The 17456-nt window shown below is 42.0% G+C and overlaps 1 protein-coding gene and 1 long non-coding RNA gene across 6 annotated transcripts in view; one reads left to right on the plus strand and one right to left on the minus strand.

Moving 5' to 3' along the window:
• LOC143214635 (uncharacterized) overlaps positions 1-17456 on the minus strand; it is a 196843-nt gene that overhangs the window by 116160 nt on the left and 63227 nt on the right. The gene's annotated exons all lie outside the window — the stretch shown is intronic.
• The window catches only part of Carpa (Carbonic anhydrase-related protein A), a 202960-nt gene that overhangs the window by 99298 nt on the left and 86206 nt on the right, over positions 1-17456 (plus strand). For 4 of the 5 annotated variants that reach the window (XM_076435922.1, XM_076435920.1, XM_076435918.1 and 1 more), the window contains exon 2: positions 10134-10184. In XM_076435922.1, coding sequence (XP_076292037.1) covers positions 10134-10184 — 51 coding nt within the window. The remainder of the gene's footprint in view (positions 1-10133; positions 10185-17456) is intronic. The other variant, XM_076435919.1, reaches the window with a different exon arrangement.

Below are 17456 nucleotides of genomic sequence, written 5' to 3' on the forward strand. Positions count from 1 at the left end.
TGTTAAATTAATTCTCGAGATTCTGTCTGATTTGGTTTGCTGCTCCTTCCACGGTCTGTTAAGTGCCCCAACGGCGCGGCGCGGCGCTCCGAATTGCCTCCGTTCCCATTTACACGTCGTTTCTTTCATCTACGCTGCGGATACTTTTGCGCTTGTGCCATCTATAAAGTTCCAAAATCGCCGAAAATATTAAAATATTTTAGTGTATCACGGTAACACGAAAATATTTTTCTTTAATTTAATACTGATATCAATGAAAGAAATAAATGAACGTTAAACGCTGTCTGAAAGGTACACGGAAGTTAAAAATAATTTATGTCGGCCTGGTAGCTGCCGGGTAAGATTAAATCGCGTCAGGGTTAAATATGAAGATATGCTCCGCTTGTTCCAGCCGTTTCTAGAGCCCTTAAATCCTCCTGCCACCCGGTGGTAATAATTCTAAAGTGATAATAGAATTCACGAGACGTAGGGTCGAAATTCCTTCTTCTCGGATCATTAGATCCTCTTCTGGAATCCTTCGCAGCCCCGGAAACTTCCCTTCGATTCCCTTCGATTCCCATTGGCCGAACTTGCCTCCATTGCAAATTATTATTAAACCGTAAACCATCGGCAAGTACCCGAGTACACCCTCCAGTGATGGTAATCGGACACCTCCGGGCATCGAGGTGAACCATGAATTATTGAAAACTCTCCTCGTAGGAAATTATTCCGGATAGACCTTACGGCAACACGTCGATGCGTGAGTGCGTGAAAAAGGGGTAAGTAGAGAGGGAGAGAGAAAATAGGGAAAGGAGGGAAAATACGGGCAAGTTTTTCCCGGTGGCAAATGTGTTCGAGCAAGCGGGATAATGGGGATGCAAGAGACGGGAATGGCCGTTTCTATGGGATACCATAACAAGGCTAACAATTTGACGAGAGACCCCATCTCGTCCACGCTGATTGCAAAATGCACTCGTCTCTGCTTTGCGTGCACTTTCAATTTCTCGATCGCGACGCTTTTCAAACGTTTGTGCTCTTCACGCGAACGTCAACAAGGATTTCAATGGCTCGTTGAATAAAACACGTTTCTTGAGTTTCATTCAAATACTGAAGAATTCTTCGCTGCTTCCCTTACAATTTATTATTTCTCTTGAATGTATTTACACCCTTAAATATTCCTCTAATGATCTACATCTCGAATGACTGCCACTGTGCTATCCATGTCACGATCACTTTGAAAAGTCGCTATCGAAAGTAGCAAGTAACCGAAGTCAGGAGTACGCTTCCCTTCGTGGTTTCCGTAAGTTGTAGGTACAAAAAAAAATCCATGTTCTGAAAATATCGATTTGATTCTGGTAGGGACGATAGCGACAGATGTTCCGAATGTGCATTATAAAAGGAAGAGCAATCGGTCCACTAGTTTCCAAGAAAACCGTCGAACACTGTTGGAAAACTTAGTTTCGAGAAAAACGCGTTTAAAGTTCTCTGCACCCTGCGTCGGGCATTTGAAACATTCAAACCCTTGCAACTCCGACAATTTATTCAACACCGATAAACCGTTCGATAGTCATATTCTCCTAGCAGTAGTAATAAGGAAAAGAAATGTTTAAAATTTTCTGTGAAATTTGATATGGAAGCGATCAGAAAAATATGAAATTTTATAGAAAACCAAAAGGAGAATTTAATCAATTATAACACTTCGTTTGGAACATTGCAGTTCGGGTTTGATATTTTTCTCGAATAGGCGAGATATATCTAATACCTCCAATTAGTATCCGTTACCGGAGATTTTCACATTAAAAGAATAAAAAATCCTAGTCGGCACGACAAGTTTCAGGCATGCATAAAGTTAATGCGATTCTCTTGTATCAAATATAATATTAAATTCTATGTAAAATGCAGAATCGTGGCTGTGTCGCGTGTGTGACAGCGAGCATGTTAATTATACGTTCTCTAATGAATGAAAATTACCCAGGAACATTTCAATTTACATATTTAATTCAAGTATAATGTATGTACCTGTATATATGTAGCATTTTGTTGAGATTTTCACGTTCTCTATTAACCTCATAGAAATACAGTCAATTACTTGCTAGTTGCACTTAAAGTGTGAAAACTAAAAAAATACGCGTGGAAAACCACGCGCGGCAGAAGTGAAACTTCTTGCAATCTAGTAATGTTTAGAAGTAAATTAAGATTGGAAATGGTAATAATCCTAATGAAGCGACAACAAGATCAGGAACAACTCTCGATGCAGTATTTACAAGACATTTAGACAAAATGAATGAGACAATAAAACTGAAATGGGAATGTACCCAAGGCTTCTCATTTTACATTGTACAATCTTAAAAGTTCACCAATTAAGTCTTCAAAGTTAGTAAATTAATGATGAAAATGTTACTTGTCAAACTATTCGAGGTTATTCGCGAAATTTCGTCACTTCCGTAACGCTAGAAAATTGTAGTAACCTTAGCAAAGAAGTTTCACTTCAAAAAATTGAAGCGTAATCAATGAAATATTTAGAAATTTTTCGGACCCATTTTAAAAAACCAGAAGCACTACCAACTCGTAGGAGGATGAGATCGTTCTCCGGGGGATTGTTTATTTGTGGCTCGTATAAATTTCTTGGTTGCATCGGTTGTGTCGGAGTCGGCGAATCGGTAACGCCGAGTACACGCAATCGCATAAATTATCCAACGAACGCGTCGAACCTGTTAACTACCGATTCGATTCAACTCGGCTCGGCGTTGTTCGTACATTCCCATCGCGTGACTTTTCCGCGTTTTACACCGCACGGAACCGACGAAGTAGCTTCTGTTGCCAGTGGTTTCGTTAATGGAGTATCAGCCAGAAATAATTACGGACGGATGGATGACTTCTCCAACGTTTGAGCATTGAAAACACTTCGATCGAACCCTTCGACTAGAATTAAACGGCCGCCTTCACTTGATATTCGCGCTTGCTTTCGCAACGCTTCACAACACACCCTCGAATATTCCTTAGTGACAAGCAAACATTGCTACAAATCCTTATTTTTGTAAAATATTCTATATATTGTTAACATTATCGAACATAAACTGTTTTGCTTTGTTTATCACGTTCACCATATAATTATTATTACCTAATCTTTATCATTCAATTGAAAAACAGCTTGTATTGTCACGTTTTATGTAAAACAAACGAAGTGTGTTTACACTTTTGCTCGTCACGTACGTATCAAAATGAATATTAAATTTTCGAAAACACGAAAATTCCGATCGAAAATCAGCTGCCAGACCGAGAAACGCTTCGTCCGCGAAGGCCAAGGAATTTTCTATTTTATCCAGCAATGTGTGATTTACACGAATAAGACAATTTCGCAAAAAATTCCGAGTTCCGGAGGCTTGTCGCGGGTCAAATATCTCCGAAAACACTACTTAACCCGTGGCCCTTATAATTCACCCTCGGCCGTTCCCCGATTAAGTCTACCAACAGGAAATATATCGCGTTCTCTGTCAGATTAATCCTCTTCCGGCTGGCGGGGCAACACAGGTTTAGAGGAGCAGAAAAAGGAAGCGCGCAGGGAGCAGGGTTTAATTCGCAGACGGGACGCGGCTAAGATAAAGTCCAGATTAAGAAAACTCGCCGGATATTGCGAGGCTAATATACGAGTGGCTCTCGTCTCGGAATTATTTCCATTTTTTCCACCGTGCTGCTTCGTTTTCTCCCTCTTTTTTTTCACCAGTTCTGTTTCCTTATTTTTTTCGGGTGCAGCTGCGTACTTTCCCCAGAGGTTGTCGGGCCGTCGCGCGTCGATCGTAGGCTCGCGTCGGTCGCGCAAAATTTTTCGAGCAGACGGTTACGCTTCTTCTTGATCACGCTGCTAACGGAGAGCCGACGGAATGGCGACCGCTACGTTAAGTGGCTCACGGGAACGACGCAATTCAGAGGTATTCGTTTAAACGGGACGTGAAAAATGCGCCGGGAAAAGGGAAATCGTATTACGACGCGGATGAAAGGCGTGGGAGGTTTCTGCACAGCAGCGTTTCCATCCTGCGGGCCTTCGTCCTTTCGAAAAAGAACTGACTGCTGCACTGTTTTTCACCGCACGGGCGCAGCGCAAAGTGAATATCTTACATCGTACACACACATCCATAGATCCGTAGGGACCCGTATAGAAACACCAATCAAAACTTCAAAAAAGTAAAAAAGTTACGCCAAGTACATGAATTGAATTGAGCCGCTAACACGGCATAATAATTATGATCACAAAAAATATGTGAAATCGAAATGAGCTGCAAGTACATAAACTATAAAGATCTATACATTTGCCTAGATGTCCGCGGCCTGGAAGTCAAATACTTGGCGTGGCCAGACAAGGTCAAGGTGTCGATGAATAAGAATTATTCATATTGTATATCATATATATATATATATATATATATATATATATATATATATGTATATATGATATATATATGTATATATATATATACAAGAATAAAAGTTACAAATCCAGTGTCCCCCTGCATTGGTTTCAAAATTATCGCATTTGTGCAAAATCTTTTTTTGATCCTGATTTTCAGGAACTGGTTGAATTGTATCAGCGCATTGAACCCTCCATGTCTCGCGTGGTCTATAATTAGAGTTAGCTTGTAATAATGTATGAAAATATTCAATATGATCATCTGTTAACCATTCGTCTTTAATGATAATTTGCATATTATGAAAACTGAGCGGTAGGATATTAATACTATTAGTTACAGACATGACGAATTATACTTTCTAGTACACTATTCTATTGTATATGATATTATTTGACACTTGGCAGATTATGAATGAAATGAGAGATCTATTTCGATTGCGACTTTTTCGACTTCCAATGACAGACGACGAGCCCGAGCCCTGCCGAATGATCCCGAGAGTCGACGAACGAAACACGTGTGTTGGTCCTTTTGGCTGAATGTGTGCGTGTAACGCGTATACGTATTATGTTGACGAAAATTTCTTGACGAAGGAGAAGAATCAGAAGAAAAATCCTACCATTTCTGACTGATCCATGACATGATATTACGGTATCTCTGTCATACGCGGACCGATTTTATTGAATTTGGTCTTATTCGAAAGCTTATATGCGGTTTACGTGAGAAAAATGCCTTTCAATTTAGAAAATATTGCAGGCATGATGAGATATTAACGAAAGAAGTTTCAGGTTAGGTTAAAATGCCCGGTTTACAAGTAAAAGATACTCGGTAGCGACAGTTGACATCGAGACAGGGTGTTTGGTAATTTTTCATATACTTCGCGTCGAGACGCTACCGCGTCTCTAGATTAAGCAAAATATAGATCTATAAAAAATTCATGTCAGAATAAACGTTATAAATAGCTTGAAAAATCGCATGACTACTCTGGTCCGTCACAATCCAATTTCGCTCCTGAACGTGACGACGACTCAAACCCGGCATATGACGCGGTTAACACATTGTTGACCGGATGCAATGAAATGGATCGTGCTCGTCAATTTTTACTGGAATCGTAACAATTGAGATATATGTATGTCGATTCCATTTGTTCGTTCAGGTCGCTAACAGCTGAGAAACAAAATAGTATGTTCCAACTAGAAACAATCGTTTTCACACAGAGTTCCGCATCTTGCAAATCACGAGCGCGTCGTCGTCGACGTAATCCAACTAAACCGACCGAAGAAGTCTGGCCCCGGGACAATAAACGCGTTCCATCAGGCGAGTTGGTTCGCGAGCAGAATAAACCGTGTTGTCAGCGTCTGTTGGATGGAGACAAGCAACGGGGTTCGACTTCGGGGAACTCTCTGGACGAAGAAACTCCTCGAAACTAAAGCGTCCGAGTAGAGCAAGCGACGACGTGGGTCCGATAAAAGATCCAGGATTCGGGTCAAGCAACAGCGTTCCGCGTGTTTTACGAACGACGCGTCGCGCGACGGGAGGAAACGTCGCGTCGCATCGCCCCGACAACAGGTGTGGCAATTTCGTAATTACCGGCTTATCGCGGTTAAACGAATAATACTCGAATTACAATGCGGCCCCGAGGAAGCCACCCGCGGCGCGTAAAACGCCGCGGAGGAAAATTGCGCCGCCTCGGGACTACGAGAGGGACAGAGAGGAGAAACCGGCTGGTCGCCGGAAGTTTGAAGGAGTTACGGGGCTAATAAACCTCTTTACTACGTTACGAAGGAAGCCATCCACTTTATTCCGCCGCGCGCCGAGCGGAATTGCCGTTTTAATAAAAAGTATCGCGCAACGGGGGACCTAGGTGCGAAACGTGGAAGTGGCCGGACCCGTGGCAGAAGCGGATCCGCCGCTGAGAGGAGTTCACGCTTAATCCGACCATAATTTTCCTATTAAAGTTAACAACGTCTCCCACGACCCCTGGCTGTTACTTCACCGGCTGTCGTTGAATATAGAAATTTCGGTTAACCATAATTGTACCGCCGCGCTCCGGCAACAATCCTCACCGAGCGCGAATTATTCATTCCCGACCTCCGATCTCGCTATTACTAGACGTTTATTCCGCTAGGAGAACGATGCGCGAAGAAATTACTATTTTCCCAGTCTCCCCTTCTTTAGAAACCTCGATAATGTCAGTGTACAAATGTCTGTAATTTTCAACCCTCGCCTCGTGTCGGAAGTACGTTTTCTTCTATCTCGGTCGTAGATCTTTCTGCAAATTGTTCCTGTCTAGTAAAATGTGAAAATGAACTTTTAGACAATGTTAAAGAAGGCTTCCGACAATTTCGGTATTCATTTATTAATACAGTTTAGGCCATCGAGTGAAAACTTTTTGCCGGAGACAGTAAACCGAGGGATCAAGATTCATTATAGCGATTACTTCTTCAACCGTCTTTCACCTCGTAAATCCTAACACAATTTGTTACAGTCGGTATATCACGCCGTATACGTAATTTCACGGCAGTTATGTCGTTTCACGGTATTACGAAAATGATTTCTTCTCCGACTCGGCAGACTCGGGAATATTTTTCCCGCCGGTCCCGTGGGGCCGATATTCGTGGCGAGACAATGAAGCGCAGTCTGTCATTGGACGATCGTGAAGCGACTTCCGTTCGGATTGTTTAGGGACCGATTAACGAGGCTGCGTGAATCGATAGTGATTCTTTCCGGTCTCGAGACTAGGCTGAATTTTCAATGAGACCGAGACACATCGCCCCCGTGACCCGTGGGATTTCTGCGCGCGTTAATCGCATTCACTGCAAATTGCGCAGATGGAAATACGTATGCGAGGTTTAATACCGAATTAATACCGAAACCAAGCCTCAAATGTAAATTATGATCATTAGACAAAAATGTGATTTATGACGAAAATTAGTGGCTGCAATTTCATAGGAAAAATCTTAAATACCATCGATATATTTTGGGTTGAGGAATAAGTTCGTAGCGTTTTACGTTTTCTTTTATTCTACAACGATTTTTTTGTTCTTTGGCAAAGTGTTGTACATCATTCGAAAGAGCTCTTTCTGCTCTACAAAACTGTGATAATCGTTGGTTTGAATAATATAATTTTTTATTGTTTTTCAGGCTTAGAGATGGAATATCCAGGTGGCAAACATCAACATTTTCGACACATGTTGAGAAGCAATTTGAAGGCGATTTTCTTTATTGTTTTCGATAAGCTCGTGAGGCACGCAAGCTCCCAATTTTTCGACGAACACCATCGAATGAAGATGGTTGAGAATGGTATTATGATCGCAGTTCATTTTTTCCGTTAATTCTTTTTGACCTCGATGAAAAGCGAAGAAAAGCAGGTGTCGAAAATGTTGATTTTTGCTTCCTGGATATTCCATTTATAAGCCTGAAAAATAATAAAAAATTAAATTATTCAAAACAACGATTATCACAGTTTTGTAGAGCAGAAGGAGCTCTTTCGATTGATGTACAACACTTTGCCAAGGAACAAAAAAATCGTTGTAGAATAAAAGAAAACATAAAACGCTACGAACTTATTCCCCAACCCAATAATTAAATAAAATATAAGAGTCAAGCGGGCAACGCGTATGTTTTCCGGAATTCAACGCGCAGAGAGAGAGAGAGAGAGAGAGGAACAGGTTTCCAGAACAGCAAAAATAGACGGAAAACAATTCGACCGAGTGTCGCAGAGAAAAAAGGTATCCGTCGAGCAGAGAAAGAGAGGAAAGGATGGAGAGGGAAGGGAGAGAGAGTTTCATTTGGAGGCGGTGAACACCCTCAAAATGGAATTCTCATTCCGCCGAACACTTTATCTTCCGCATTACCACCTCTCTTTCAATATTCATTACTTTTTCAATCGGGGCCGCGCCGGCTGCTCTAGTCGTTTTTCTATATGCAAATTTTTCTCGCGGCCGGGGTTCCATCGCAGGGACATTTTAATGCTCTAACCGTATCGAATAGTTCGAGATTCCGAGTCTCTCTACCCTCTTCTACCCAACGTGAACAATTATTGCTTCGGAGCCGGGTTCTACTAGTTGACCCTCGTGGTCCACGCGTTCGCGTCAAACTCTCTCCCTCTCTTTCTCTCTTTTTGTCCCTCTCTTCCCACGGTCTGCACGGTCTGCACGGTCTCCACGGTCTGACCAAAGCGCGACCCATTCCACTTCGAACGGTGACCCATATTCGATTATCTGGATGCATGCCATCCACTCCCGTACGGTAAACTAATTGCCTCAAATTGGAAAACTTTCTCGGCCTATCCTACTCTCGCTCCATCTCTCTATCTCTCTCTCTCTTTCTCTCCTCTCTTCGTTGATCTCCTTCGCGTTGTCAATCTCCCGTGCTCCTCGTGTACTATCTCCATGCATGGGAACGGTCGCTCCCCGTGCTGTCGATTCGCTATAGCAATGGTCTTCAAACTTTCCCGACTCAACCCTTAACACTCCGAGTGCCACGCCGAGCCTGCCGGAAATCGGAAACGGAATTGTTTCTACCGATCTAACTCTTTCCTTGCAGATAGTTTCAATATTCAATTCGATTCATTTGAGTCAATGTTGTGGTGTTCATACCGATATACCCGACCCAAGATCAATCATTGCCGCCCTGCGGCGCGGCGTTGGCCGGCAGTGGAATGGGTAGGCACTTGACAGTGATCCCACAGGCCACCCCTGACAGTAAACGCACAATTACTGTATCATACTTTGATTAACATGATAACGTGAACCTTTTAACTGCCTTAACCCGTCAACTGCCAACCTTTTTAACCTTTTTTCACTTTCTTCTTAGTTCAACAAAAAATTCTCTAGCTTCGCCTTTTTCCTATTAAAAATTGCGCCAACTCGTACATTCTCGCGTCTCCTCGAAGCGACAGAACTGATCTTGTTTCGCGGCATTCTTCGACCCGGTGGAACATTCTCGGAAAATTCCAGGGGCCGAATCATTTTGTAATAATCGACTGATCGATCACTGGGATACCGGGAAAGTTCGATTGATCGATGTCCGCGACTCCTGCGCGCCTCGCTGCGCCGTGCCGCGCCGGTGATGGAGCTTCAAAAGTTTTGCCGGAAGTTGGAAGATATGCGAGGACGAGGAGCTGGTAAATTGCTAATATAACGTGCATCGGTTTACCAGAGGGGTATAGCTGTTCAAAAAAAGAAGAGAATGAAAGAAAATTGGTAGACTCTGAAAAAGAACATGTTTGAGAATTTGAAACGAGGACGACGAGACGACGCGACGTCACACCGCGCCGTAAAACGTAGAAATCAGTGGCTCGTCGGGTCGTGGTTGCTTCTTTTTCGACGAATTTATTCGCGTTCTCTGTGCCGCGTCGCGCCGCCGCTTTTACGTTCATCTCGCTCGGCCGACGTCGGTTTAACGACGCGGGAGGTTTCGCAGGCAGGTTTCGCGAATTTTTCAGATATCGTGCCGCCAACGATTACGGGGTTTCGTATTTTATTCGCGACCGTAAAGCGTTATTACGTATCCTACGATCCCTCGAATCGCCGACGCTTATTTATCGGCCCTCCAGACTAACGTTATGCCGCCCCGCTTTAACGAGGCTACATTCTGTCCCCTTACGGTTTCAACTTTGTCCGGCTGTGACGTTTAATTAATATAATCGGCCAGTTTCGTTTGCGCGATGGAAAAATTGCTGGCGAAACCGGCGATAGGCTTTATTGAACATTTCGTCGAATGATAACAATATTTTTTACTGTTTAGCAGAATCCGAGTCCAACTGGGAAAAATGGTGGACCTACGACGGAATCTCGGGTAAGTTTTGCAAATAGATTACATATATATAGCTTTAACTGTTTCTTCAACCCACTGTTCGACTCTTTACTGGATTCAATGTATCGTGCGTATAAAATGCAAACCATTTATAAAAATATCGATGACCTTTCAATAACCTTTAAGGTAAATCAAACAAGAGTTCACAGTATGTATACAGCTCTTTTTAACCTTTATTCCCAACAAGAAATTATCTTACACATAATTTGAATAATAATAAAGTGTACGTAGAACAAAAACGTATTTCCATTCCTTTGTATAATAATTTTAATGATCGCGTTTGCAACAATCAAGCTGACGACCGAATTCGCCGTCGAATCGCTGATCGTGCACAGCATTCGGAATCATTTGAGTCAATGTGTAAAGGAATTTTCATCAATTATCCGAGTTAGCAGATAAAGTAATCGGCCGTGTAATCGCGAATCGATACCTGCCCGAGGCGTCGGCAGAAAGAGAAACTAATCGGTGCGAGTTAATTTCCATTAATAGTCGAGGATTTCACGATCGATTGCGTTAAGTTAGACGAAGGAACTCCGCGTCTTCGTCTGGCGGAATAATGAGATCTCCGGGTGGACTCTGTTGAAAATATATCTTTGTTGTACTTTCGCTGCCGATTGGATGCCAGGTGGGGTGAGGAAGTGTAATATTGAAAAAGTTTTACTGAAAGATGATATCACCGGACGATTACAGAAATAAATTATATCTCGAAGACCGCTTAGAAGCCCTTTGAGTCTGTCCGAGGCGTCGCGCGTCGCCGGCACCAACGAACAATTAAAACGAAGCAAAAATATCAAACAATTAACATCGTTAGAATAAAAATGAGTGTAGCCAATGTTTCAAATGATTCGGTACTGTTTAAAAGCTAGAGGACTTAAGAAAATACGTTTGCGTCTCGGAGAAAGAGTATGAAGCTTTCAGGAATTCGACGATCGTCGTCGACGTAGTCGGTGGAAGAAGTTGTTGGCGTCGAAAAATTCGCGCGGTAAAAAGGAATTCGAACGAGGTCACGGAAAAATTTCGGCCGGTTTAAACGAACGTCCGTTTAACCAAGTATACGGCACTGTTTCTCTTGTGGCAGCTGGCCCGCATGGCGTAGAGCAACACTAAACTTAAGACTCTCGAGGCTCTCGCACGACCCTATCGGCGCCCTGGCTTATTTTTAATAAAAACTGCGACCCCCAGCCGGCGGGGCGGCCGAGATTAAAAAATTCGTGCCGGCGCCACGAGCCACTCGATTGCCTCGTAACTTAAAATTAAGAAAATTAGGAGGCTCCGAGCCGCCGCCGTGCCGCGCCGCGCCGACCCCGCACCATGATGGAAACTGATCAACGTTCCTCTGTCTCCGGCGATTTATATCTCGGCTGTAGTCACGGGATGTGATGTACGAAACGATCCACCGAGGCTGAAGAGATTTATGCGATCCCATTTCCTTGTATTCATTTCGCCGGACTTGATCCATCATATTCGCGATTTTTCCTTTTTCGGTTAATCCTTAACAATCTTCCACAAGATTGGAATCAAATGAAACTGTTGAGAATGAAACATTGAGACGAGAAGCCTAACGATACAGAGAAGCTAATTTAGAAGCATGCGGTGTTTAAAGAAACCAGCTTTCGCAAAGTAGAGCGGATGATGATGGCCCAGGCCTGCATCTCCATAAATCTTTTCGGTCCAGAATTTTTCTGTCACCTGGTACACGTTCGAACGACTTCTGTGACTTATTACCCCCATCGATGGGGGGTCAGGGGTGGATTTTTGGGGTGCACCGAGGTTTCATATCAAGGACAGATGGCCGGGCCGTTTTACAACCAATAACTGACTCCCTTCGCGAAGATATATGTCTGTAGCCATCTTCCGTCGTCTATCCATACGTATACTGCATATCCTTGATTTCAGCTCGAGGCTGGCCTCGAGAAAAATATCGCTTTAGACTTTGCTGCCGTTCTTCTCTCTTTCTGCCTTTCTACCCTTTCCTATCTTCCTCTAGCTTTCTCTTCGTCCGCTTCTCTCTCTCTCTCTCTTTCTCTCTCTTCCTCTTTCTCTCTGTATATATACACGATACAATGTATATAAACGGGAAACTGGAATGGAAGATATGAAGCGGAGGCACGGTATTCGACGCAGGAATATAATTTGTTGCAGAGTCAATATTGCCGGGGGTAAATAAGACGAGGGAAGAATGGATGTTGATGCAGTCGAGGCGTACGTGACTGATGTAACAGAGAATGCGAATGAAATTAATGTTTTAGACGGAGACTAGCTCGAGTCGAGATATAACCTCGCTGCCAGGCGAAAATGAACGCTTTGCTGCCCCCGGGACTCTAATGTTTCTTTCTCCTGAACTTCCTGCACGGTCTCTCAGCATTTTCTTGCTGAAAGATTGTACATTCGCCGCGAACACATCCGCTGACGATTTTTTCGGTTCGATGAGAAATTCTGTTGGTTTTGTAATATTTAAAAAGAAACCTTGCTTTCGTACCGAATCTAATCAAATGCGTAATATCCGCCGTCTAATTATAATGGTGAACGCTTGACTTATTTGATCGAATGAACGTGTAGATTTTTGCTTATTCGGAAACGAAATTGATTTTTCAAACCCGTTACAAGAGAGGTCGGTCTTGAAGCCGTGTCTGCTTGTTTATTGCGGCGAGAACGAAGAGTGGCCATTAAAGAAAATATTTTTAATTAACTCCCTTATTTACGAGCTAAGTAAAAATCTCCACTTACGCGGGAGCCGTTCGTGGCGCGTTTAACAAGTGTATCATTAAGTCCCGTCGGATATGTCAGAGGGGAAAGAGAGCCGCGGCGGCTCTTCTCGCGGCAGAAATTTCATTTTCACTTCGGAATAGTACTTCCACGGGACGGAAAAGTGCTCTTCAAGTGGTGAAGCAGGCCTGGCAATGCTACCAGTTGCGTACACCAACGCGAAAGACGAGAACCACCCGGAGACCGACTTAATCCGGCCGCCGGAAAAGTTCCGTGGTATTGAAGCTTTTTCGTTCTCACTTCGTCGAATATTCCCATCGACTTCTACGTCCCCCTCCCAATTTCCTTCCCCTTATCCACGCCTTAAAAATATTCTTTCGCTTTCTGGCCACCGTTTCTCCTTCTTTTTTCTATTATCTCCTTTTTGCCCAGTAATATCTGCCTACCTTATTTATTTCAACCTTCCTCCATTATTGCTCATTTCCTTCATTCGTTTCCATGCTTGTCCTGCTGTTATTCATTTATGTGTATATTTAAAGGCAAAAGTTTTCTAGTGTGTCAAAAATAATTAAAAAGATAGCTCTAGAAGAGAACAATCGAGGAATTGCGACAAAGAATGATGCTGAAGCGTAAATCTCGAGTGCCATAATTTACCAGACTGATTTTCAGGTAGGAATAAATTGCGAGATGTGCCTGATTCAATTCTGATAATACCCAGCGAAAAAGCTCGCTGCAAAATCGATGCAATATGATTCATCGAACACGCGTTCTCCGCAGATGAAAAAGATTACCGATGTCGAATATTTCTGCGCCGGTTTCGTGAATTCGTTAACATCGAATCAGTTTGTTACACGGAACCACCGGCTGCGAAAGACGGCAAAAAACGTGCGTCGACGATGCACCGTCAATTGCATAATCCCGATGCGAAACGAAGGGCGAGCGAGAGAAGGAGAGAGGATCCGTAATAAAATCACTTCCCCGTCGAATGTTAACATTGAGATCGACAATTAACGAAACAGCGAGAGAAGCAGAGAGCAAAAGAAATGAGAACGAGCGAGAGACGCACAATAATTGAAAGTAATTGCATGTACATCGCATCGAGCTCTCTCTTCGAGCATGTTTTCGATATTGTCTCGATGCAATCCAGTGATGCTGTGCAAGTCCCCCTCGACAGATTTATCGTTTTTATGCTGGCAACAGCGGCGATTAATGCGAGCAGTTTGTGTGTCTTCTGCAGAAAAATAACGCTAATTGTGTATACGAGAAAAATTCCTACTGGTCGAAAAATCGATGCGTAAGAGAAATAAATTAACCGTAATAATAAATAATAAGAAATACAGTTAGGAGCAAAACTAATCACTAGACTGCGGATTTTATGCATTTATGACAAAAAATGAGTAGGTGTAATTTAAGACAGCAAAAATATTACGAAAATTCAAACATACCATTATATTATTTTCAACCTACTAAACATATAAGGAAGAAAGTAAATTTCTATTTCACTGCAGTTTGTTACAATTCAGGTAAGTAATTTTTATTTTGCATAAAGATCCGCAGTCTACTAATCAAAAACACTTTAAATAAGAATAACTTTTTTATGAATGACGAGTTCAATGTCTCTGTAACGCTAGAAGAATTAGTTTAGCAAATGACGTCTAAAAAATATGTTGAAAAAATGCATTTCGTCGGAATTGTGAAGAACAACAGTAAAAATTGATTTTTACGACTTTTTTAGCTGGACCAATAACGAAAATTTAAGAGATGTGTTTGGTCAACTCGTATAAATTAAAATACGTTCTGAAAATTTCATTGAAATTGGTTAGTTGGTTTACGAGTTACAAGCGATCAAAAGCGGAAAAAGGCCGAAAATCTCGAAAAATTGCGATTTTTACCAGTTTTGATCGTTTATAAGTCGTAAACCAATTAACCAATTTCAATGAAATTTTCAGAACGTGTTGACCAAACACATCATTTAAATTGTCGTTATTGGCCCAGTCGTAAAAATCAATTTTTACTATTGTTTTTCACAATTCCGTCCAAATGCATTTTTTCAACATATTTTTTAAACGTCATTTACTAAACTAATTCTTCTATTGAGAAATTCAAGTCGTTTGGTCCATTTATAAAAAAGTTGTTCTGATTTAAAGCGTGTGTGATCGATTTTGCTCCCTACTGTAAATAAGGGTGGACGACTCGACATTCGCAGCTTCAAAGAACGTCGTCTTAGGCGATTCTCGTTAGATATGGATTATTCGCAAGCATGAGCGAACCCGAATTCGTGTCGCACGCCTTTCGCATAACCGTGCTCACAAGATCAACCCCCAGGAGTAACGGGGAGAAGTCGACAGACAGCATTATTCACACATTTCTCGAAGCGAGCTTAGCGGGTGTGGGTGTAGTTCTCGAAGCAACAATGAAACTTAATCTCATTGTACACCGAGGCAAATGCTACAGAAATATATAAATAAAGGAGGCAGAGACTCTTCAAACAGAATGGGAATTTTCTCTCTCTCTCGCTTTTTATTTCTCACCACCGGTGCATAATGGAATTGTCTTGTCCGTGTCACTACCCCCATTCAACCCAGCGGCCCTCTGGACGAAAAATGAATTTTTGCGGATATTGCAAAGCGGCGGATCGTGAGCGTGTTAGGGTTTCGGAAAAGCGGCTCGGCGGGAACTTATGAACCGATTCAGGCTCTTGACGAGAGGGCCTCATCGCCGTGAAAAGCAGTTTTCCACGATGAACGCGTCAGTTTATTCTATAAATTTGAATGGGATGCAAGAATCGCGGTTCCCGTTATTCGCTGCACCGGAACAAATAAATGCACGTTGGCCTGGTTTCGGGGGGAAGAGAGAAAACGGACAAGACCTCCACCGAGCTTCGTTTTATAATCCTTCCGGCTGTCTTTCTACCGCGACCTCTGGCTTTAATATTCTAAACCGTTTGTTCTATTAATTTTTTTACTTTACTACTCGGATACAACCGAGGCCGCCGCGCCGCCGCCGCTACCGCGAGAAGCGAAAATAATCACTTTCGAACGGAATTATTGAATCAAAATTTACAAATAGCAACCTGTGGAAATCGAGAGAAAATAATAATCTCTGTGTAAAAATTACAGTCTCTGTTTTATACATTTTCTACAGCACACCATAAAGCAGAGCGCAAAAATTACGACAAGTTGAAAATTCGAATGGATTTCGCGAAGCTTCAGTTTTATTTGTTAATCAACGAAATCCATCCGGATAAAAATAAAATTTGGTTTTCAACTTTTAAATGAATCTACTCTAAAAACATGGACCAGCCCGAACCTCGCAGTTTATTAATTACATAGAGCATCGAATGAAATGAAAAAGGAAAACTGTTTGGAACCGATCTCGTCATTTTTTGTGTACATATTTCTGCAAAAATATTGAAATCCCAAAAGAGTAGCATCCAAAGAGAATACAGAATGCGTATATTAAAATTTGCACGGTAGAGGAATATATATTATTATTGTTCACGAAATATGTATCCAAGATGGAGTGGGGTTAATGAGCCCTAGTTTTTACAAAGTTGGACTTTAAACTGATGTATTTTCAGTCTGATATGTAAAAACTTAACGCTCTTGGTATTAAACTCTTGCCACAGTTATTACTGATGAATTAGTATTATGTAATTCTAATTTTGCTTGAAAATTAACCTCAACTACTACGCACTTGCCCCGAAAATGGGGCAAGAGCGTCTCTGAGAGTTAAAAATACTTTCAAACCTTGTGTTTCAAGTGCTACGGGGTAAGAAAAGAATGATTAACAAGCCTGCTTTAAGATGCTTCTATTTCATTAAATTATATTGTTTAGTTTTATAGTTACCTATACAGTACGCACTTGCCCCGTGTAGTAATATTTACGGGGCAAGTGCATCTTAGTGTTTTTCTCAATAAATTTTAAAAAATACGAAAAAACCAATTAATAAAAATAACCACAATTAACGCACTTGCCCCGTTGATGCACTTACCTCACTCCACCTTAGTAGTAATTCTTCACAGGCGTTAACATTTCGTTGACATTTGTAACTAGCGAAAGGAGCATCACAGCGAAACTGTTTCTCCAGGTCTCCTGAAATTGCGAGCCCTTGATATTATATCTTCTATTGCTGCGACGCCATTAGACCTTTCGTCTGAACGTCGTTCTTAAAGAAGAAACGAGAACGTGTAAATCAGGTCAGGAAGGAATGTCAATACACTGGAATATTCACTGCCTATATTAACGTGTTCGCTGCGACACGGGTCATGCGTGTTCCGTGTTTTACGTTTGCGTGTACAGGACATATTACTCTAGACTTCTGCCACGTGCGGAAAAGACATCTTTATAAACTCGTATCTTTAAGATCGATATCGTTTCGCATCCTTAATATTCCGTTCCAAAATGGCGGTAAGAATGTTTTCATTAGAAAGCAGAACAGCATTCGGAATCGTATATTTTTACTAATAATAATTGAAAACTGGACCGCAGATAAAGAAGTGCCATATCATAATCCACAAATAAGTCGAATATGTCCACAGGATCATA

Source organism: Lasioglossum baleicum, chromosome 12 (genome assembly GCF_051020765.1).
Source record: "Lasioglossum baleicum chromosome 12, iyLasBale1, whole genome shotgun sequence".
NCBI lineage: Eukaryota > Metazoa > Arthropoda > Insecta > Hymenoptera > Halictidae > Lasioglossum > Lasioglossum baleicum.